General features: G+C 30.6%; 1 protein-coding gene across 5 annotated transcripts in view; it reads left to right on the forward strand.

Moving 5' to 3' along the window:
• Nucleotides 1–20,174, forward strand: part of LOC107438874 (uncharacterized) — a 79,165-nt gene extending 58,991 nt beyond the window's left edge. For all 5 annotated transcript variants that reach the window (XM_043044550.2, XM_043044549.2, XM_043044551.2 and 2 more), the window contains 6 exons: nucleotides 4,176–4,462; nucleotides 7,253–7,401; nucleotides 11,965–12,129; nucleotides 13,748–13,882; nucleotides 14,650–14,889; nucleotides 18,412–20,174. In XM_043044550.2, coding sequence (XP_042900484.1) covers nucleotides 4,176–4,462; nucleotides 7,253–7,401; nucleotides 11,965–12,129; nucleotides 13,748–13,882; nucleotides 14,650–14,889; nucleotides 18,412–18,434 — 999 coding nt within the window. In that variant the 3' untranslated portion in view covers nucleotides 18,435–20,174. The remainder of the gene's footprint in view (nucleotides 1–4,175; nucleotides 4,463–7,252; nucleotides 7,402–11,964; nucleotides 12,130–13,747; nucleotides 13,883–14,649; nucleotides 14,890–18,411) is intronic.
• The last annotated feature ends 4,349 nt before the right edge of the window (nucleotides 20,175–24,523 follow it).

Consider the following 24,523-nt stretch of genomic DNA (forward strand, 5'->3'; position numbering starts at 1 on the left):
CTATATACCGCGACATCTGTTAAAAGAAATGGAATAAAGTCGGAATTCCTGAACACGAATTATGACATTACTTTTCTGCAAAATTTATTTTTTAACCTAAGCCATTTAGATGTCATAAATTTTTATAAAAATCGTCAGGGCACCCTGCATGTGTTTCAGAAGACCCTCTATCTGGACATTCTGTTTTAAGACACCCTTTATCGTGTATTAGGACTCTGGTTAGTCTGGTTGTTAATGAGGTGTTTCAACTATGTTCCAAAATTGTATTTTATAGAAGTTACTCGCATGGATTTTGAGATAAGAAGTCCAGTAGATTATATTTAGGTACTATTTTGAAGAATAGGACGAATAGAAACTTTTTTTTTCACAGCTGTAACAATTCTCAACTATAATGGTACTGAACAATTATTAAATAAGTATGATTGAGTAGATATTTCTTCATATTTAGGTAATCATTTTGGATAAGAAATTTTATGCTTTTATTAAATACAAATTGACGTGAGGGCTCCCATTGTTTGATCTGAATTATTTGGAGAAAAAAAACTTTTACAAATTGAATTTTTGATTTGTTTTTTACATAAAAGAAAACTTGTTGTTTTCACCTTGAAATACAAGTAATAGTTCACAATCGGAGGCCCCTCTAATTTTTTGGCGATTAGAATATAAAACGAAAATGAATGCAAATAAAAAAGTAACCAATCGTAAAAGTAACCAAAAGTAACCAGTAAAGGTAAAATATTGCTATAACCTGACGTCATTATATAATATATATATTCTTTACATTTTCAAAAAGTGCGTATTAAAGTTATATAAGAAAAGCTAATTACATTTTTAATGATATCGCGTTTATTTTTCTGACTAGTTAAAATGTATTGCGCATTAGCACTTGTTTACACATTTCCGTGAGCTCGTACAAAATCCTACTTTTACAAAATTTTTGGTATTTATGTCTGATATGATTGTATTAAATTAGCAGTGATTAAATTTTTTCTTCCATTTTGATTTTATTTTAGACAGAAATTTTGTGTAAATAATAAGTGTATTTTTTTAATTACACAAAATTTCTGTCTAATGTAATTTTTATTTCATAAAAATTTTTAAAATGTAATTTCAAATTAAATTTAATTCATGTTCAATTTTTAAATGTATTCCTAACATTTTTAAAAAAGTAAATTTACAAAAATGTCTAACTCATTTTACTTTTTATAAATTACCTTATTCACAAAGCGAAAAACTAATTAACTTGACTTTTTAAACCTATTCAGAAAATTTATGCAAATTTATTACCTGTAAGATAATCAGAATTTTAGTATTTCATGCATCTTTATTTCTTTATATATTTTGCTTATTTTCATACTTTCATCCCTGTTTGTTGCAGTCTATTCCCTTGGTATTTTCTTCATAATAACAAGTAACGATTTCGGTTTCTGTTTGAAGTAGTAAGGGGCTCGAATCTTAACTTTGAAGAAAATTATGAGAAACATATTCATTTTTAAGCCGCGGAATCCGTTTTGGAGGCAAGCCAATATAGAAGGAGGTTACACCACACCAGTAGTCATTACAACCTCATGAGCGATGATGTTATTTTCAGTTTCAAGATTCTAAATTTAGAAGCCTCAAACGGTGAGGCTCTCGGTTTGAAAAGTTTCGTTGAATTCTCTTTTACAAAAACTTTTTACTGATCAACAGAAATTCAAGCAGACGTTTATCTAGGCTAAGACCTGCACTCTGCTGACCGAAATACCTAGTTCTTGGAAAATCGGATGTTTATGAGGATTTAAGTTTATTTAATCGTAACTTTCTCCGTGTTGACAGATCTTTGGCAGTTACTCAGTTTTTTGTTAAGAAAATGGTCGAGGGAAAGACACGCAAGTTAAATTACACAATATTTAACTTTCACCTGCGCATTTACTACAACGCATTGTTTAAATACTATCAATGGAAAAAACGAAAGCAATACGAAATTATTACAAACATTTCACTTCTATAAATGAAAATGTTCAGAGACATACTCTCCTATCCGCTGACTACTAGATGCAAAATGTCCATTCTGAATTTCGACAAAATGAGTCAACACTGCAAATTTGTTCGAAGATATAACTGTTTCACGCTATTCTGATCCCTTTTTCTCTAAAATTTCGTCAAATTCAGAGAGTATGGGTTTTAACGTTTTGCATGACCAAACTTGTTAATGCTTTAAATTAACAAATGACCAAACTTGTTTAAACTCTATAAATACCTTAATTATATTTATAAGATAAATAGGAGAAATTAGTCAGGCTTTGTAGACTGCTGGGAAATTTCGATACATGTTGGTCCATAATATTCTGAACATTTGTTGCAATGTCGTGCCCAGTTGAAGAAATATATTATCGTTCTAATGAATTTTTCTTAAATTTGACACAAGAAATTATAGTTCATCTTACATGGAAACATGATTTAATTTAACACGTATTTAAGGTTGCTGCAATTTTTACGGATATTGTGGTTCGAAAACGAACCATTTTACTATTTTTTTTCAGAGTGTTTTTAGGATGCTGCAGTTTCTTCTTTATTTACCGACAGTTTAACTTAACAGAGGCTGTTGGAAATTTTTGAATCTTTAAAGTCACTTTAATTTAAGGAATAAAATTTGTCAGTTTAAACATTTATGTATATTTCCCTTAATTTATAAATATATTTTCGTTGATAGGAAATATTAAAAAGAGTGTTTTGTCTGCAATCTTCCACTATTATTCTTTAAATTTCTCCCGGTTTATGGCTGCCTTGATAATATTCTAACTAAACTAATGGCATTAAGTAAAGAAACTCGTACTACCTTGTGCGAAATTTTTGCTTATTTTTCATATAGATTTTAAGTATTTTCGTATAAAAACTGAATCTATTTTAAATTTCTTAAATAAAAAAAAAATTTAAATATTTTTGAATTTCCTAAAGTTAATTAAATACACAAAATGAATTTTGAAAAAAATTATTGTATTTGAAATTTTTAAAAATTAACTGGTAATTAAAAAGAAAGTATTTATATTAAATGTAATTCTAAACTTCATACTAAGATCAAAATTTATGTAATGACACCATTCTTGATTCTCACACCCTGCTAATCAACCTAACTTCAGTTGGTTGGGCGGGATCAAGTTTGGTATTATTAAGCAGGTCTTTTAAAAATATCGAGTTGCCTATTTTTAGCTTTTTTTCGGTCTAACATGCATTTCCCAGGAAATATTCATTTTTAAACAGATTAAACCCCATTTTCTCTTGAAATTACAGTGTCATCTATGAATTAAAATTTAAAAATCTGTAGGTCCGATTGGGATGTTGTTTCTGAAAAATTTAAAACTACATTTAAAATTGGGTGTTTTTGGTTACTATTTTGAATTTGCCCCTTAACCCGCAAAAGTTGAGGTTTGGATAGCTTTTGGTAAAAAAATCTTTTCTTGAGACAATGTGAATTTCCTTAAATATTTGACCGTCCTGGAGTTTTTGAGATACCTTGCATGTAATGTTTATTACTTGTTAATAAACATTATATGCAAGGTATCTCAAAAGAAGAATGAGAAAAAATAAATTGCTTTTGAAACTCAAATAAAATTTTTTAATGTAAAAACAATGCAGAAAGTTTTTTATTGATTTTTAAATCAAGTAGTTTACAGCATAAAGTAAGTTTTTTTCCCTTCATAAATTGTATAGTTAATATCGCTTCGCAATCAGCAAAATCATTAAAAAATTATACTAGTTCATATTTTAATTTGGCTATAAAATTTTAAGTAGTTGTTCGATAAGTTAGTGCGTAGTCTATTTCAAAACGTATATGCAGAGAATAATAATGCAAAATTTAAAATAAGTGAGTGGAGGAAGCAGATTTTAAGATATCATATTTGAAAACAGGAGAAATAGCGAAAAAACAAATTTTAGATGTAAAGTTAAACAGACAGTACAATTGTATATTTGCTAATGTATAGTACGTTTTTAAATTTAATAATAGTTCCATAACCTCTGCTCTAATTGAGATAAAAACCAAATTCAAATGGTTTTGGAGTTTCAAACTTTAATTTTTTTATTTTACCTGAAATTGTAAAATTTGGTGATTTAGTCTCAATTGGTTGAGGAAAGTAGATAGTTACTTTCAGTTAGTTTGTGAAAAGAAATACTAAATCTATGTATAATTTTTTTAGGCAACAAAGGAAGCCAAAGCAGCTGCAGGCATTCCTTCCCAAACTCCGGGAACACCCGGAGGGGTTCCAGAAATCCCGGCCGCCCTCGCCGGTAGCATGAAGAAAGACAAAAAGCCTTTTACGTATCTTCCAGGGGGGCTGGACCTCTCAGAGATCCGATCACCAAAGATGCAGCGAAGGCTCATTGCTAATCAGCAACAAGCACCTCCTCCACCGTCCTGTACAGGGCAGCAAGTACTGTTACAGCCTCAACAACCAGCCCAACCTATTCAAAACCAATTCGATAGGTAGGTATTTCATTTCAAAATTTTGTTTGTCGTTTACAAACATACTCGTATTTTCTTTTCTTTTACAAAATACATTCAAATTTATTTCACATATACGTGCGAGTAAATCAAAGTCAATGCCCCATTTTCATTGGTGCAATACGCAAAATGCATAAATATATGTATGTATGTACGTACCTTATATGTATTATATGCTGTATTGTATATACATGCAGCAGAAATGCCAACTTTGCTCAGCTATGTAAAAATATATTTTCTAGTAGTAACGCAATTTCAGTTATTTTTAGTTAAGTATTTTTCCTTTTGAAAATTTTTTCCATCACTACATATCAAAAATTTAAAGTATCATATGAAATCCAACTTATTGCAGTCATCTCGTAGTGACGCTTTAAAAGAGTAAGCGTAATTATGCTTATACTACAAGCTACACTATTTGATTCGTTATCAGTTTATTAAACTTTTTTACAGAAAGCTAAGCAGTTGGCAGCCCTGCATGCAGCGTTAATACTATTTTTATATGGCAAAATACAAAACCTGAAGAAATCGGGTGGAATAGTTTCTGAGAAATCGAATTTTAAAAATATCGAATTTTCTTAAAAGTTATTTTATTTTGTTAAATTCCCTCATCAAAATTTTGTAGCTGTCATTTTTTACATTTTTTGAGGAAGAGTTTCTTAAGTGTTGATATTACTCTTAAGTTTTTTAAATTTGATCTAAAATGCCTTTGAACACCATGGCATATAAAAACTAAAACAAATTAAAGATTTTGATAGACAATAGGAGATGTCTTTTAATACTAGTGATGCTTAAAAATAATTTGTATCTTTTTACAAAATTTTTGCTTCATTTCGCTATTGTAGGAAAAAGTGTCTCGCGAAAAGCATGAAGCTGTGCCGAATGTTAGCTAAATTTTGGTTACTTATACTAATGGAAGAATGCATCATGTCTGACAAAAATATAATGACTGTAGTAGGGTGAAAACTCCAAAAGAAAACTAAAGTGGAGGCCTAGATTTTCACAAATTAATATTCTGAAAAATAATATTAACTATTCTCGGCTTTGTTTTTCGAAGCACGTAAAATACAATTTCATTGTTCAAGATTTGTAGAAAACCTCCGTACTTTAGAATATCAATAGATAATTTCGTACAGAATTATAAAAATGCAATTTCGTAATCAACTTTTAATAAACAAGAATAGCATGACACTTTTGTCTAGTTTTAAATTTTTGAAAAATATCTTTGTCTGAACGTAATTCAAGTTATAAGAAAACTTCACCTTATTCGGGTTTTGTAACAGCTAATAAACAAAAATAAAAGTAAAGTTTTTGAAAAATCAATTCACCGGCAAATGTACAATATTAAATTATCTATCCAAAGTTACTAAATGTATAATTTTAACAATTTATTATTTTGTGAAAAAATTCATTGAAGTTATAAAAGTTATCAATTGTTATTTTTCTCAATTTGATTAAGTGAAGCCTTTGACGCCATTTAAAAAAAGTATTTTAAAAAAAATCTTCAACGAAAAGAAATCAAAAATATAAGATAAAATCCAAGATGGTTTTTTATAAAACACCTTAGTTTTACATTTTGTTCGACAGAGAAAGTAAATAGAATCATTTTAAATTGCAATGAATTAAATCTTGAGAGATCTCTTTTAGAAGAAAAAAATGATAAAACATGTAAATAAACAAACCTTTTGAAACAATACTCAATGCAGCTAATTTAGTCAGCAAATTTAATAAATGCGCGCGTGCAAAAGTTTAATTGCTTTTTTTTCTACTTTTTCCCTCATATCGTACTTGACCATAAAGAGAAGTGTCTGAGCCATTGGATATTTCTATCGGCAAAATAAGATTGAATGACGACATTGGCCGATAAAAAAACCAGAACTAAATGCTGATCTCACTCGACCGCCATGTTTGTCTTGATCTCCTCGACACAAACATCTTGCGTGGAATAATTATTAAAAAAAATTTTTTTTAAATATTTCATAAACCATATTTTATAAGACATTTATTCTGCCAGTTTTTTTTATTTTTATAAATTACTTATGGGTTAGGAGCCCATGGATTAGGTATGTAGATATGCAAATATCGTTCATTTGATATAGAATTGGTCCGATGGTATATTATCAAAAGTAAAACTTATAATTAGATTTAATTTAAATGTTTTCACTTTAACTACCAGTTAACTTAAATTTTTTTTAATAAAATAAATTTTTAATCTTTCTCATTGTTTTTAAATTTAAAAAAATGTATAAATATATATATTTAAATAAAAAGAGAAAGCATTCTTTGGCCAATGGGTGACTTATGAATTTTAGAATAAACTCTAATTGTGCCTCGACGAGGAGACGAAATTAAAGTTCATCAATTTTATTAATTTTATAAACAATCAGGAAAATCTATTGGTTTCATTATTGATGGTTCACGATTTTCAGCTACCACTGCCAATCCTTAAAAGTCACCATCTCTCATAAAGATTATTTATTTATTTTTCTTGGATTCGTATGACAGAAAAAAGAACACAAAATGTATCAGCAAAGCACCCGATGATGGATTTGGGGTTGCATAACTTTAACGTCTGGAATCAGTATCAAATGTTGACAGATTTTGTGGTAATAAATGTCGCCCAGCTGTTTTTCAAATGGTTGATTATAAATGCTCGCTCAGAACTTTCTCTCTTGACCCTTTTTTTTTTCCTTTCTCCCTTTTCGACTAGTAATGACGCGGTTGAAGTGTTTTGCTTGCTTCATCTCCTAATTCCATTCCTTTTCCTCTCACAAGGTTGAACTTAGTCGATGATCAGAGCGGGATGGCGACCGCTGTACAAAACCAACGCCGACAATCGGCTGACAGTCAAGACCCCAGGAATTATGGACAATCTAGGTCATTCAGGCTACTACAGATGATGACAGGAGGTGATGATGCCACAGGTATGTACATTTATAATTATTCTAATATTCCCATTCATTTGTTCTTGTGAAATTTTCAATGTCTGCAAGCAACTGCATGTTAGATTATGTTACGTTCAAATGACTAGTATTTATATAATTTAAAAAATTTACAAAGTGTGGGTGACAGTCAACCCCCATTATAAGGGAAAAAGAGGGAGTAAATTTATGCTCAGAATTCAATTCTTCTGTTCGCTACCCCAGTTGACAGAAAATTATGGTATGTGATTCCGTACCAAAAAATAAGAGCTAAAATTATTTAAAGATAGTGCGAAATACGAAAATCTTCCATAAGCTGTCTAAATGCTAAAATCTAAAATATTTTTATATAACATTTTAATTATATCTCATCACATATAGATTATTTACACTAAATTTTCTTAATCAAGAAAATACAAAGAAAAGAAAAAACAATATCAGAGACAATCTTTGCTGACTCGTTGTGCATGAATGTGTATATGTATATATGTATCTATATCTTCCTATAGCTACGGAATTTCCATAATTTCAAAAAATAAATTATCTAATGGTAACAAAGGGAAGGCATTATAATTGTCAGGATGACTAATATATATATACAGGAGGGGGTGTTGTAAATAGTGTAAATATTGTACTTAACTTTTTATTACCATCCGTATCAATGAGACTGGTGTAACCAGCGAGCAACCCACCAAAAACTGCAGACAGCCGCGGGGGTGGCAGGTCCAGCGGACGTGCACATGTATTGTCATTGTTTTTCTATATTAATACTAAACACACCAACACTTTACAATATAATACAGCATACAATAACCGGTCTTTTGTCCGATTATGTTATGTTCAGTGTTAATGGTTGTGCCTTCCGTATGCGAGAATAAATGCGTATCATGTCATTCTTTTATCTCTTTGAATCTTGTTAGATCCCGATGACTCAGTGAGAGCCCACCAGAGCTGGTACTCAGTGACCAGAGCAATTCTAAGTCTAAGATAGTCTAAGTCTTACTTATATAAGCATTTACAAGCATTTAATATATTAACTATAAAATGTAGCTAGTGGTTGGTAGCTTAGTGAACTTCTTGAACTCAGAGTATCACTTATTATTAGTGGACAACAACGTATTATGGGCTCAAAAGTGAAAGCATAATACGGACCTGAACTCTGGCAATAATTAAGTTTTAATTTACAGTAAAGTTTTCTGAGAACATTCATGACATAATTTTATCTGGTGTCAAGAATTAATATAAATTATTGAAAAATGTTTCTGCAAATATCTTCAAAAATTATTTTTTCGCTACATAAAGAAGAGTGAATTTTGGACAGCCATTCTGTCAATTAAGCCAAATTAACACCAAAAATTTTTTTTTTAAATAATTTTAATTTGTTAAAAAAAACTATAAGGTTCCAAAACTTAAATAGGACGATTATTTGATAACATATTTAATAAATGGCAGCCCTAGATAAGTTTTATTTAGTTTTGCGAAAGATTTAAAAAAAAGTAATCTGGAGTTATGATGCATGTCTATATGTAAGGATTTAAACAGCGTTATTATTTTATCAGAAGATAAATAATAGAAATAAATCTTTAAAATAATTTTTTAAAGAATTAAAAAGTTTTCCTATGCTTTTATTAAACATTGTTGAAAAAATGAATTAAAACATTTTTTTACAATTCTCACAATTCCTCTCACAAAAAGTTATTTTCTGACATGTGAAACAGCAAACATTTCAGATTACTGAATAATTGTAACGCCAATAGTTTTCCCATAAATTTATATTAATTTATAATTTTCCTACAGTAATAAATTTATAGTTATAAATTCGGATTAATTATAGTCCCATAATTTCATTATTATTAATAACCCTAAGTTCTTCAAAAAAAAAATTTTTTTTTTAAATAAAAAGCCGTTTTACATAAACAGAATATCTAATGTATATAAAATAAGTATAAATATAAGTATAAAGTTAATTTTATAGTTCCCACCCTTTGAGAAGTGCCGTAATCAAAATTTAATTAAATTAAATTTAATTAACAAATTTGTAATTTAACTAACAAAATATTTAAGCTTTAGCTTTCGCTGTATTTTAAAACATAATTTTGTTTTTGAATTGCATATAAACACTCCAATATATTAAATTTTCCAATATATTCATAAAGAAAATGCCGCGCTTTTTTAACATTAATTAAAAGGCTTGGTTTTTTCTATTGCATAATAAGATATTTTTAAAAGTAGAAATAAATGGTAGTTCATGGTTCTAAAGAATTAAATTGAATGATTATTTTCTTTTGCATATTTTAAACAGAAATTTAAGTAATAGCTGTTTTTAAACTAAATAGCTGTTTTTAAACTAAAAAATTTTTAGGTAATTACATTTCTTATTGCCTGGATAAATACTACTAATGTGATTACCACGTTTTCGAAAATTGGCTTTAGAACTCGCTTATAACAGTTTAAAATAAAACTTTTATGGTTGTGAAAAAATTCTGATTAACCCTTTGGGCCCTGGTGGGCCACCAGTGCCCCTTTTATATATTTTGTCTCACACTCTAATTTTAAGAAAAAAATATATTTTGATATTTTTTAATCATAACAACAGTCTAATAGTTGCTGAAAAATCTGTTAAATTAATTAAAGTATATTTGCATAAAAATATAGAATCCAAAATAGGTAATTTGTAAGAAAGAAAATTTTCATTCAGATTCCACAGTTTATCAATAATTGATTTTAAAAATTAGAGAAGTTTCAATGATAAATAACTGTTTGGCTTATATCTGAGAAACGGCAATTTTGAAAAATTATCGTCTGGAAGTGAGCGGTGTTAGGAAGATTTCACCTTTAACGCAGACAAAACAACGATGTTTCATGTTAATTTTAATTACCATAAATTATTAAAATGCTAAATATAATATTTTTGAATTATTTTGACCTAAATTAATACCAAACAGTGAAAAAATTTAAATACAAATTCTGCATCAGAAGGAATGATGGGAAAAAAATTTCTTTTGTGTAGCTTGCACTCAAGAAGTATGTTATTTCTAATTCAAAATATTCTATCTAAATCATGTACATCTTGCTAAATTCAAATCTTTTATAAGTTATTTTCGAAAAATAATTGTATGCTTGTGTAATATTAAAGTAAAGAACACTTCAAACAAGTGACGGAGAACAGCCTAGCAGACTGCATTTTTCCACGCGGATCTACTTATGTACCACTTCAAGATTCTAAATTGTCTGAAAACAAAAAGGCTTGTGTAGCTGGGAATCATTTTATTTCTAAAGAGGAAATTAATATGTTAGTATCGTCGGTCACAAAAAAGCTACTGTTTCAATGTCATTAGATTAAAAAATATGATACATCGAAGTGCAATTAGTATAAAAAAACTTTTTAAAATTTTGTCACTGACTCGGAGTTTAGTTGTTTAATTAAAACATAATAGTCTGAAAAGTAGCGTCATAAAAATTTTATATTTTGTATACGTAAGCTGTAAGCTGAAACAAAGAATGAACTGTTGTGATTCACCAGCATGCGTTTAATGCACTGAGGGATTAAACACGGAATGCCTGTAAAGTGGATTTTCCCTGCAATCAGTGCCGGAGGAAGACGTTGTCGCTCCCCGGGCGATACCGAAGACGGTGTCGTTAACTCAATTTTGGAAAAGGATCTTTAAAAAAGAAAAATCTTTGAACTGTCTTTTACTGGTGTTGTCATAACACTGTAGGGAAATGCTTTTTTATTTTAAATTACAATGTTTCTATCAGAGAATTATAAAATCTAAATCAATCTAAAAGTTGAGGTTTTGTGGGCTAAATGATCTACACATTTCATGGATGCCAACGTTTTGCTCTTCCTGATAATTTAAAAAAAGTTATTATGTTAACAATTTTTATTATTTATCAGTTATATTTTAAAATTCCTCGTGGAACTCATAATTGTTAAAAATAATGTAGTGGCAAAATTTTTTTACAGTTGAAATTGTAAGAGAACTAAAAAGAAAAGATTTTAGATGTTTGAAATTTTCCATAAGGGACAATTCAAAAAGCAGTAATTAAAACACGCACTAAACAATTTAGAAAACAATTACGAACTTTGTGTGCTTCTGAACAGATAATAGGGAAGCCCACCTAGCCGCGTACGATGAGATTTCCGGGCATATTCAGTTTTTATCCTAATGATGTGCCCTTACTCCCTTAAAAGCTTGCTGCAACATTTATGCTAACCCCTATTACATTAACACATTGAATGCCACGCTAATTTTGCATGGCTTGCCCATCTGGCTAAAATGACTTTTTCTCAGTATGTATTGCATTAATTTCCTCAAACCATTTTAGTAACGATAATAATATAAAAAAAATTAAAAACATTAAAAATTTACTCGAATTATGTGTTTCTTATAAACTTGACTGCGGCGTTTATAATAAAAGTTTAGAAATATATTTTCTGTTTGAAAAATCAAACACGTCTAAAGTATTAAAACAAAAATTTTTTTTAATCGAAACAAAATAATTAAAATACAGTATTGCAAGAAAATTTCGATTTATAAATTTCAAATTATTCTTTGATTTCAGATTCCGCCTCACCCCAGCAAGTTGCAGGGCCTGGCAAACGAGAAGATGACGAGATGCGATTTACCGGACTTAGAAGGCCGGATAATCCCATTCCTTCTCGAGCTTTCCAAACATTACAAAAGATGACATCTGGCGGTGATGAATCTGCTGTATATTCACCATCAGGTGAGTTTATTTTGAAGGCAGAATGTTTAATTATTTTAACTCTTTTTTTTTAAAAATTATTAATGGAAGACATAATATGTTACACAAACACGTTTTTGGCAATTTTGGAGACTTGTGAGCAAAAATCATAAACCTGCTTCAATGATTACCTTAGAAAGTCATAAAAATCTTTTTTATCTTTTGCTGCAGTTATCTAAATGTGGGATTAACTATTTTCTCAAATTTAAATTTTTTAAAGTTTTTTGTTTCCCCAATTTTTTGTTATTTATGTATTTTCACTCAAAAGATGATAGGTTACTCAGAAAAATAAAGGATGTAACCAAACATAAAACAACATTTAAATACTAATTCATTCTATAAAATTTCGAATAGTATTTTCTAAAGGAATATTTGTTTTTCTTTATTCGAAAGGAATATTTCACGGCCCTCTGAAATTCTCGGAAAAAATTTTTTTCCTTCTTTACCTTAACTCAAACTTAACGATTTTCTCAAATTTTGATTTTTTTAAAATTTTATTCTTTTCCAATTTTTTGTTGTTTATGTATTTTTTTGAATTTGGAAAAGGGAAAATTCAAAAACTTTCGTAAACATTACTCCTACCTCTCTCCTCCCACTTATTTACAAAAATTAGCAAACCCCTATATTATATGCGTGCGTAATGCTTGAATGGCCCAATGATGATAACCCTCTCCTAAATGTAATAAAATAATGACAGAATTGTGAAAGCATTGCTTATCTTTTTGGAAAAAGAAACGCGTCATATTGGGTTGTCCGGAAAGTTTCTACCGATTTTCGATAGGGGAAGCTCTCAAAGGACCGCCAAAAATATTCAAATTTTAGCAATATTTTTACCATTGTGGGAAAGTAGATATTGGCAATGTCAAAATTCTTCTATGAAAAGTTATCCCCAACATAGAATCGAGTTAATATGTGTTATATATTTGGGAATTGCAATTGTATTTTTGCAGTGGTAGATACAAGAGTACTCCCCCACCAGAATTTTATCTGTGATAGAATTCGATGAATGGGATACCACTAGTTGATTCATTGCTGTTTTGTGAGATGCCGGGAGAGCTGTATTGAGATCTCAGTACTTCTTGAGTGCTGATTGTGAGAGCTGTATAAAGTTTACAGTCACTCTTGTGTTGCCCATAGCAGTCGAGTGTTTACGTTGTGTGTGATAGAGACCGAGAAGCAACAGCGTGAGAAGGACAATGTTGCAGTCACAAGTAGAAAGTCAACCGTTCAATGTCAACCGTTCAGTCTTCGTTCTATCGAAATAGGCGTGTTCACATAACGTCAATGTGGGAGAGTAGATATTGGAAATGTCAACCTTCTTCTATGAAAAGGTACCCAAAACACAGGAGAGTTAACATGTCCTATATATTAGGGAATTGCAATTGCATTTTCGTAGTGGTAGATACACTACACTATGAAATATTTAAAAAAAAACTGGATCATTTAATTGCCTTGATCACCAGAAAAATTTAGAAAACTATTGCACATATTCTGATAATTAATATTATTTAAACTTTGATGAGCAGTTTGCTACCATTTGAAAAAGGCTTTTAAACAGGTGTCTAATATCGTTATTAGCTAAAAAAAATTTTTTTTTCAGATAATCGTTACCAAGAAGATGAATCTCAAGATCCTAATCAAGATGGACCAGTGGACATTCGATACAAGGGTGGATACATCCCTGGAAGATCTTTCAAGATGCTCCAAGAGATGACAGGAATGAACGAAGACGGAAGTGCGTTTAAATAATTATTTCAAAATGACTTCATTTTTTAAAAAAACTTTCTTCCGTAATGAAACAATTAAAAAATCTCTTTGCTTGGATTAGTATTCTCTACTTAACCATTAATAAATTAATCGGAAATATAATTCTCACATGTTTCCAAATACCTAATTTAAAAATATAAACTTTTTCCTACAGTTTTTTTCTTCTTTTTTACGTTTATCAAATAAGTAACAGAGATTTGAAAACAAGTTAGTTCCATTAGAAAGGTTATTATTATGATTCTAATAAAAGAGCATAGAGAGAAAAGGTTATTGAAATTTTTAGAGGGTACCTCCTTGTTCAACTCTTTGCCCTGAAAGTACTTAAAAAAGCTCTAAGCACTGATGGAAGCACTAAATCCTTAAAAATGCATGCTATACTTTTTTTTAACCTAATTTTTAAAATTCATAAAATATTGTGACCCAACGCCATATCAACCAAGCTATCTCAGCCCAAATAAAGTCTTCAATTAATTTTATAAATCAGTTATTTAGAAACCTAAGGGTCCTTCATACGATCAGTTCTGAATGAATTTTGAAGCATCAGTCTTAGAAAATATAGGAGCAGTGTTTTCTAAATATAATTTTGAATAATGGTTTTCGATTAAGTTCTTTGATTATAGCAAAAATATATATTCGAGTTATATAGACAACTACTTCCTGCCTAAAATATTGACTATTTTGCGAAATTTTAACTCTGTTTCGCTAGATTTTTGTTCTCATAATCATTTCTTTCAGCTCCCACAGGTACGGTTGTACCATCTGTACTTCATCAAAAGAGAGAACAACGAAAGCCACCGGCGCATCTTCATTTGAACATCAATCAGCCTCCTCCCCCTAAACAATTTCCTCAACCACAAGTCCCGGCTTCTCAACAAGCGTCCGAGCAAGGTCCTAAAATGTACACAGGAGGAAAGATACCGTCAAGGTCTTTCAGAATGCTACAAGCAATGACCGGGGAAAATGCAGATGGCCAAGGTAACTCGATTCATCAATATTTTACTTTTCATATAGAAAAAACTAAGGTTAAATCACGGTATTCAACTGAAATATTACTGACGATAATGACTCAAAATACAGTTAACAAATGGCAAAAACCAACAACAAACAGGCAAACGTCAAACAAACAACCAACAAACACACATTGCTGCTGAATTACAATAGCTAAATTGGCAGTTTGCAATAACGATCTTTGACAGATTTTACATAGCGTCTTTCTTGCGTCTTCATGACTTTTTTCCATTAGTGAACCAGCGTTTTGGGGGAAATTTTCGCTCATGCACAGTAAAGCTGAAATAAGGTTTGAGTAAGTGGTTAAACATAACGCTTCGCAAAAACTATCCATTCAGCTCCAAATGAAACCTTATTTGGTGCGTATATACACTTAGCAGTTTACTTTTCTATTTCAGCCTAATTTATATTCCTGAGGTACTAAAAGTTGTGCTATTTGTTTTAATAAATTTGATTTGCAAGTATTTAACAAAACAACTAAACTAAACTAATTTAGTAAGACGATCCAAACTTAATTCAATTATGCATTTAAGGCTTAACCTAGTAGTCGATCAACTGTCGCACACGAACCACATGCTACTGATATACTACATGCTAGTAGCATTCACCTGATATTTGCGATTTCAGAGCTTCTTTTATTTGGTTTTAGTGTGTATAAGTGAGGTTTTAAAGCAGAGTTGCCGACAGCTGGCATAGCCCATTGGTGATTTTACTAACTGCTGTCAAGGGAAAATAATTTTAAAAAAAAATTCCTTTTGCTATCACTTTAATTATTTTGTAAAATATTCCCTGGTGCAAGTGACAGCAGTTAAGTAATATACATGTAACTATTACGCTTTCTGAAAAATATTTTAAAGAGTGGTAGGCATTTAAAACTAAAGCTTTCAGAATTTTTGGCAATTTTGCTAACATTTTAAAGATCCACCTTAAGAGCTGGAACAAAGTGACGTTTCATTTAAACTTCTCAATCATTAAAATGCTGTAGTGTAAAAAAAAAGTAATTGGTAATTTTTACACCTTCCAAAGGTCAGCAATAAATGGATTTTTTTTTCTTTGTCTTTCTTTCCACCCTGACTGGATAAAACATCAGCAGTCACCACTCTTAAATTTAAATATTTAGTAACCACTTTATTTTATGATTTATAGCTATCATATAAAAATTTCACGCTAATAGCAGAGATGCCAATTGCTCCGCCAAAATAATTTTTAAAAAAACGGTAAATAACTACTAGGTAAATCTTGTAAATATTTGACTATTTTTGCTTCCTTTCTAAAAGGTTTGCTTCTTTTCTAAAAGGTTGACATAAGTATTCTAAAGTGGTGAATTATATAATCCTATGAATTATTTAGAAATAGTGGTGGATAAAAATCTACTAAATTGAATTTATTAAACCAAGAATCACAATTGATAAACTACCACTTTAAAATATATATTTGCTGTCCGGAGCAAGTCTCTGTAATAGTTTATATAGCAAATAAAGTCCTCTGAGTGTCTTTTTCCTGATCTTTCTGACAAAGTGAACAGCTTCATTCGAAAGAGCATTTTTTTGTGGTCTAGTAGTTCTAAATGCTTGCTAAATAGACAGTTTTGGTAGCCAAGCACAACTTTAAACATCACTTTGATCTTCCATATATGTTAATGACTGCATCTGTATTAAAAAATCAAAGCAAAACCTCTTGTTCAAAAAATATAACAGTAAATGGTGACAATGTTGCTTTATGGTTAAACTACCACTATGAGAATCGATGTGACTACAACACCTTTCAAAAACATCAAGGTGTCTAAGGAATTATTCCATCCCAGTTTACTGTTTTGAGACAAAATTATTTACTAATATGAGAAACTTAAATTTATTCTGTTCAAATACCAGTTACCACTTCGTATTTGAAAAACAATATTGTGATTTTACATGACTCAGAGCTCCCAGTGATACGCCAGAATACATGTAATACATCTTATATTGTAATTTATACATAAAAGCAGCTGCTCCCACCCGAGGTTCCGGACCGGTACAGGTTCGTGGATCAAATGGTATCGGGCTGTCCAAATAACATTAAATTAATTCCATTTTATTTTCTGTGGTGTATTTCTCTCGTGTTTGTAAGACTTTCCATGGACGAGAGGTTTACCTAAAGCTGAAAACCAATATCACGCATGTAATTGATTATATTTTGAAGACATGCTTAAATACAATTAAAATCATTAAATCAAAATGATGTAATATATAAACAAACAACCTTCTTCCCTACTCTCCTCAGCTGGCCTCTGTAAATTTATCAAACGCTGACCGATACCTATACGCGGCGGTAAAAAGGTAAAGGAATATCATCATGACGTTTTTTTATCATCGATAATTCGGTAACTCAGGCACTCATAAACAAATTTGACTTCTGATACGCGTAGAATATTTAAATTTAGGTATTGCTGAATCAGAAAACTTACTGCTTTAAAAAAAAGAATTAGTATATTACTTGAGTGAATGGTAATGGTACTAAGATAGGTACTCTGACCGCCACTAAGTCTGCGGCAGTCTGGTGCTATGGAAACAAGAAGAGGGCATTTTAGGGAGGGTAGCTTCGACGAAGAGGTCCCCTTTTCTCTCCCCGAAACCGGTCCTAAAGAGGGACCCCGCACCCCTACTTAAAATAATCATACCTCGTTACCATAGTCACCGCCACAGCTCCAGACGAATGTCTGGCAGAGTACTTATCTTAGACAAACAGTACGTCACACAGCTGTGAATAACTACGCTTTTTTGCGAAAACATCTTCCTGATTGTGGTTAAATTTATGCTTCAGTGTTAATTATGTTTTATTTAATAGAATGGAGTTGATAGGAAACCCTCTTGGCATATAATTCAAATGTGTTATCTGACAAAAGTCAGTCGACTGACTGACGTATAGTTTGTTTACGTAAAGAACTCCCCTAGCCATTCGTCTGGAGTAGTGTCGGTGGCTAGGGTTGCGAGGTTTAACTACTTCAAATAGGAGTGTTGGGTCATAATTTAAGATAGGTTTTGGGTCGGGTAGGCGAGAGAAAAGAAATCGGGGGAGAAATAAGCTCCCTTCTTTGATATGCGCTATTTCTTGTTTCCGTAGCAGCAGACTGCTTTAAACTTATTCGCGAGGGGTGATCTTTCCATAGACAAATTATACTAACAATAACCAACGCAATTAAGTGGCGATGTGTTTAAATTTTGGAGGAATTTGATTGTTCCCAAGGTTTAGAAAAGTCTTTCACCAAAAAAGTAAAAGTTGGCAATGAAATTCTATATATATATATATAAAATNTCGAAGTATTTCGTCAGTCCTATCAGATTCGAGTTATCGCGAATTCACTGTGTATATATATATATATATAACACTTAAAGTTTTTTGTTATATTTACTTGAAAGACATTTTATTGTTAAAATCAATAATTAAATTATTTTTGCATTGTAAAAATTCCACTGACTGTAAATAAAGTGAATAATCTTTTTCTTCTTTTAGGTGAAGAAGGTACAGATATGTAGAATATCAAAATGATAACTCCTAGATATATTTGTAATTTTAGAACTTTAGTGAACTTTTATGATGAAACTATTATAAATGTTGTCTAAGCAAACAAAGTGCTAAGAAAATATTAATGATTAGCGTATGACTATAATACTGCTTATTCAATATGAATGGATGAAATAAATATTGAAGTAGACTCGCTATTTTGTATCAACCCCTTATGCTATTTTAAAAGCTAGCCATTTTCGAAGAAAAAAAATTTATGTACTTAAGAACTAGTTTTCTGGTTTTTAACTTGACCTGTATCTGCAACAAATATCTTAGTGTATAAAGTATACGTGATTTTGTTTTTATATGTGTAATTTGTTAAAACTCTATTTTTTGGGAAGTTATTTAATTAACATTGTTTAATGTAAATGAATTTAGTTAGAGGAATTGATAAAATAATTATTCATACAATTGAATGCCATTTTCAAAAATGGAGATTAAAATTAATGTATTGTAAATAAAAGTTTTAAAATTGTATGAAAATTTTTGTGGCTTTAAATTAATGTCTTGTTCAGAAATTATTATAAATTATTTAGATCAAAAGTAAAATTTTCAGTTTTTTTCCCGTCTTTTTAACGAAATGTTTTAATTTTTTATTAAAAATAGTCAAAAAAATTTTTTGTTCCTGAAAGCTAAATAATTTTAATGCACATTTTCACTAGCAACAAAAAAAGAACTTTCTGGGAATAAAATAAATGTTTTCATCACTTTTTCTATAGTAATAAACAGCGCTTTTCAAGCTATTTTTATTTTCCTGAGACTTCAGCGCAATTTAATGATAAAGACAATATTATAGACCAATAAAACCTCATTACTTATGTTACAGAAAAAGTACATGGTTATTCATATTTCCCTCCCCCTGTAATTGCCATTTTTCTTTACTACAACTGGGTTCAGTGGTACATGCTACTGCCATCTACCAGCAACTGCTTAAATTAAAACTTGAATACTTTCGGAATAATCTGTTCTTTTTTGCCATCTTCGTCTTCGTTTTTTCAATATAACGCTTCGAAACCCAGGAGGGAATTATGAATAACCCTGTATAACATTTCTTAAAATTTAGACTAATGTAATCTCATAACTATAGTCTTTCTGATTATCGTATTAATGGTAATATATTCGAAAGTCAATGTTTTTTTGCGATAATTAATAACATTGATAAGGAATGATAAATTTATCAAATGTCTATCTTCAAGGGAACAAGTAGTTTAAATGAAGGAAACGAGTTGTTTTAACCATTATCGATCAAATATACTCTTAAATTAAATATCTGTTACTACAGGGAAATTGAATTCCTAAAATTGACGTAATTTTAAGGCCTATGAAACCTTATAAAAGATAACTTACGATAACCTTATGAAGCAAATGTTACCATTTTTGAAATTTTTTCGGACGTTAGCCACTCTGAAAATTTATCTCTTCAAGTCGTTTCCATAATCATCGAGAATGACTTAATAAATAACTTATTTTACTTCTAGAAAGTGTTCATTTTTGCTGGCTAGTGTTCTTTAAAATTACATTTTTCTTTATTAAAATAAAGATATTGAATTTTAAAAGTAAATTTTTCAATCACAATTGTTTAAGATTCTATGTTTTGATTGCTCAGTTATAATTAGTATATGATTTTCACCTAAAATATTGTCATGATTTATTTGAAAGTGTATATTTTTAAATTTTGAAAAAATAATAAAACTATTTAATTATTAAAAGGATGCTTTTTGTTTTATTGCATTATTGGAGGCCGGAAAAGACTCACCTGGAATGCTTTGTGGGATTACATGTTGAATTAAATTAACTTCGGGGTGAAAAAATGGATATTTACTTCTTTTAGATTATGTTTTTGAGGACTCCATAGAAGGTGTTGTTTGGTTGGTGGGGATCTAGATCAGCTTTTCTCTATGGTATACTTTTCTTTTTTTTTTTCTTCCTCCAAGCCCTGAGCATGTACCTAGGTTATGAAAACCCTTAACCATATAGCCCAGGACTTGGCCGCTGGTCCAGCTCCACTCCAGCCTAAATAACATAATATTTAAAAAAATAGAACAGAATTTACTGAAAGTGTGGAATTTAAGAAGAAATAAGACAAAAAAAAATTATACATGTGAAATGGGAAGTTATTAAAATTTTAATAGATAGTCATTATCCGCTAAGAAGTTCATTACTGTTATTAATCTTTTGTTTAAAGTATTGTTTGTAATAAAAGTTTTCTGCCAAATTTCTAAATTTGTTGGGCTAGGTTGACGACTATGCCAGGAGACAGTGTAGGAACAACTAGTGAGATAATGTTCAGGCGAACCTTGTTGGCCGCAGGTGCAAAGATCAGTATCTGTTATATGCAGGTAATTAAAGAAGGTTGGAAATGGTCCATGACCCGTCAAGAACCAGATGACTTGTTTTGGAGGAATTGTTTTGAAAAAAGTAACATTGTTAATAATTTTGAATAGACGTCTGCCTCTGTCTGAATTATTCCATTGAAATTGCCATTTTGTTAGAAGAGAATCTTTAATACGTCGTTTAAGATATGAAACTGGAAGTGGGTATACATAATTTTTTGGTTGTCTCGTAGATTGTTTAGCTAAATCATCTGCTTTTTCGTTACCTACTCTATCGCTGTGTGCTTTAATCCAGGAAATTTGAATTGATGTGTGTTGTAGTTCTTGTTGAATATCAAAAGAAATTCTATTATTTGTGTCAAAATCAAGTATTGATGATATTGATGATTTTGAGTCTGACCAGATTACATAAATATCGTTATTATTGAAGTTTTTAGTGCTCTTAATGTATTTAATACATTCAAAGATTGCCAACTGTTCTGCTTGAAAGACCGAATTTTCCCTGTCTAATGTGTAGCTTTGTGAATGTGTAATATTGAGGAAAGCGAAAGCTGTGCCTGTGTTTGTCTTCGAGCCATCTGTAAAATAGTTTGTTTTTCTGTTAAAATCAAAATTATTCTGTTCTACTAAAGTTATTTTGTTAATTATGTGAAAAGAAGGATGGCGATGTGGTATTTTTAGCTTTTTCTCATAGTCTAGTGTATTATACGTTATATTATTAAAATTGGCATCTTTTTGGAGGTGAGTTACGGTTGTTGAACAAGATATTGACATAATCTGTTCTGCGAGAGGAGGAATATTTGTTAGTACTTGAAGTGCTGCCGTTGGGGTAGAATAATATGCTCTACTCATGTTTAAAAGAAATTTTCTTTGAATAGATTGTAAAGAGCGATAAATACGTGGAGAGATATTCGTAGCCCATAGGCTGCAACCATGAGCTAATGCGGGAATTATTACTGTATTGTATATTAATTTTCTCGCTTTTTGGTTGATACCCCATGATTTTTGGTTGATTTTTTGAAGCGAATTTAATAATGTTTTAGATTTTTGTTTTAAAAGATTAATGTGAGAACCCCAGTTTAATTTTTTGTCAATGACTACTCCTAGATATTTAAAATGATTAGAATGTTTAATTTTAATATTGTTGATTTTAAATATTGCACTGCGATCTGTGTTATAAAAGTGGATGTAAACTGTTTTTTCTATAGAAAGATTTAGAGCATTTTGAATTAGCCATGTGTGAATTTCATTAAGGGAATTATTTGTAATCTCTTCCAAATTTCTCCTTGAGTTGGCAAAAGTCAGTATAATCAGATCGTCTGCAAAAGCTTGGATCATATAATTTTCAGAATGTATGTTAAGCAAACTATTGATAGTAAGATTCCATGCTGTAGGACCAATACATGACCCCTGGGGACAACCTTTTGAAATGTTTTTAGTTACGTAACCTTGATCTGTTGAAACAATTGCTTGTCTATTTGTGTTTATACTTTCTATGAAAAGGCAAAGATTAGAGGGAATATGATGTTTTGACAACTCATAATTAATTATACTAGATTGAATGTTGTCAAAAGCACTTTTAATATCTAAAGATATAGTTGCAACGTGTTTGCAATTATTTTTTAGGTGTGTTAAGTTATCTTTAAAATTATCCAAAGCTAAATGGACTGACTTGCCGAATCTGAAACCGTATTGAAAATCTGAAAGGGCGTTTACATTTTCCAAATGAAAATTTAGTCTTTAAGTTTTTCCAGAAATTTACCCAAGCAAGGTAGAAGGGTGATTGGGTGATAAGATGTTAAATGTTTTGAATCTTTGCCCTTTTTTAGAAAAAGTAAAACCTGACCTTTCTTAAAATGATCTGGAAAATAATTTAGAGCAAGACAATTTAAGTATTAAAGTACTGAAAAATGAGAATAAAATTTTAACTACAATGTAATCCATCGATGCCGGGTGCTTTTTTGCTGTTAAGAGTTTTAATTAGGCGTTGTAACTCATTGTGTGTGAATGGGGGATCCGGTGTGTTATTACTGTAAATTAATGGACGTGTAGGAATAATATTATCGTCAGGATAAAGATTTTTGAGAATGCTGTTTGCTTCGTCAAGTTGAGAATTGTTGTTGTATATATTTGTGAGTATTGTTGGATATGAATTTGTTCTAAATGTAGATTTATAATGGGCACCGTAAATATTCTTAGTGTTTTCGCAAAGAATCTGCCAACTTTTATATTTAGCTTGTATAATATGTTTTTTATACTCTGCTTTTTTTTTCTTATAAATTGTTTTATATTTATTAATAACCTCTATATCATTTGATCTTTGAAAGCGTCTCTTAATTGCTTGAAGTTCTTTTTTGTAAATTGTTAACTGTGTTGTCCACCAAGTGGCAAATGTATACCGAGCAATGGTTTTTGACCTTAAAAAACATCAGTGTAGGGCAGGGGTGGCGAACCTTTATACACTAACGTGCCATTTTTTCTAAAAAAAATTGGTTGATGAGGTCATAGACGTGCCGTCAAATAATTTTGACTTCGTGATTATTGGGAAAATAATAATACTAAATATTATCAACTCAAAACTCTTTATTTTCATTGAAAAAAAAAGACATTTTGCAATGTCTCAGTTATACGCGTAATTCAATTTAAAGTAACATCAGTGTGACTTCTATCGTTGCAAATTAGATGACAAATAACTTATATTAGGTTGTAAGATGTTAGTTTAAGCAGGACTGTTAATTTTTTTTGCTAGTTATTTATTGTTAACTTGTTTTTTATGGTTATTAATTGGTTTTTTTAGCATTAATTGTTAATTTTTTATTAATAATTGTTTATTATTTTTGTGTGTTTTTTGTGAACTTTAATTTAATTGTTACATATGCTTCATAGTGTAATACCATTTGTGTAATAACAAGTGTGATCGATGGCGTGCCCGAAATATTGTGTCGGGTGCCATAAATGACACGCGTGCCATTGGTTCGCCATCCCTGGCGTAGGGTATACCGGGCAAATGTATACTGGGCAGTGGCAATTAACTTGATCTAGTATGACTAGATCTTTGGTAAATGTCCCAAATATATACTAGGTCTAGTTAAGTGCCATTGCCCGGTATATATTTGTCCGGTATATCCTACACTGTTTTTTTTACGGTTCAGTGTCCCTTCCCGGTATACCCTACACTGATGGTTTTCGAGGTCAAGTGCCATTGCCCGGTATACCCTACACTGATGTTTTTTAAGGTTCAGTGCCACTGCCCGGTATACCCTACACTGATGTTTTTGTTAAGGTTCAGTGCCACTGCCCGGTATACATTTGCCCGGTATACCCTACACTGATATTTTTTTTAATGTCAAGTATCATTGCCCGGTATACATTTGTCCAGTATACTCTGCACTGATGTTTCTTCTAATCTATCGCCAGTAAGTATTAAAATATCGAATAAATGTAATTATGTCCAGGAATAAATTAATATCAAATCGGATGTAATAAATATTTCGGACCAAAACGACTATGTGATTGTCAACATTCACCGGTGAAAGTCTACAACCACCGATTTCGGTCATTCACAGTACCATGCACATCATTTACATAATAACCTCATCAGGACGTTTATTTCATACTTTGNGATGTAATAAATTTTTCGGACCAAAACAACTATATGATTGTCAACATTCACCGGTGAAAGTCTACAACCACCGATTTCGGTCATTCACAGTACCATGCACATC

The sequence above is a fragment of the Parasteatoda tepidariorum genome, chromosome 5 (genome assembly GCF_043381705.1).
Source record: "Parasteatoda tepidariorum isolate YZ-2023 chromosome 5, CAS_Ptep_4.0, whole genome shotgun sequence".
Taxonomy (NCBI): Eukaryota; Metazoa; Arthropoda; class Arachnida; order Araneae; family Theridiidae; genus Parasteatoda; species Parasteatoda tepidariorum.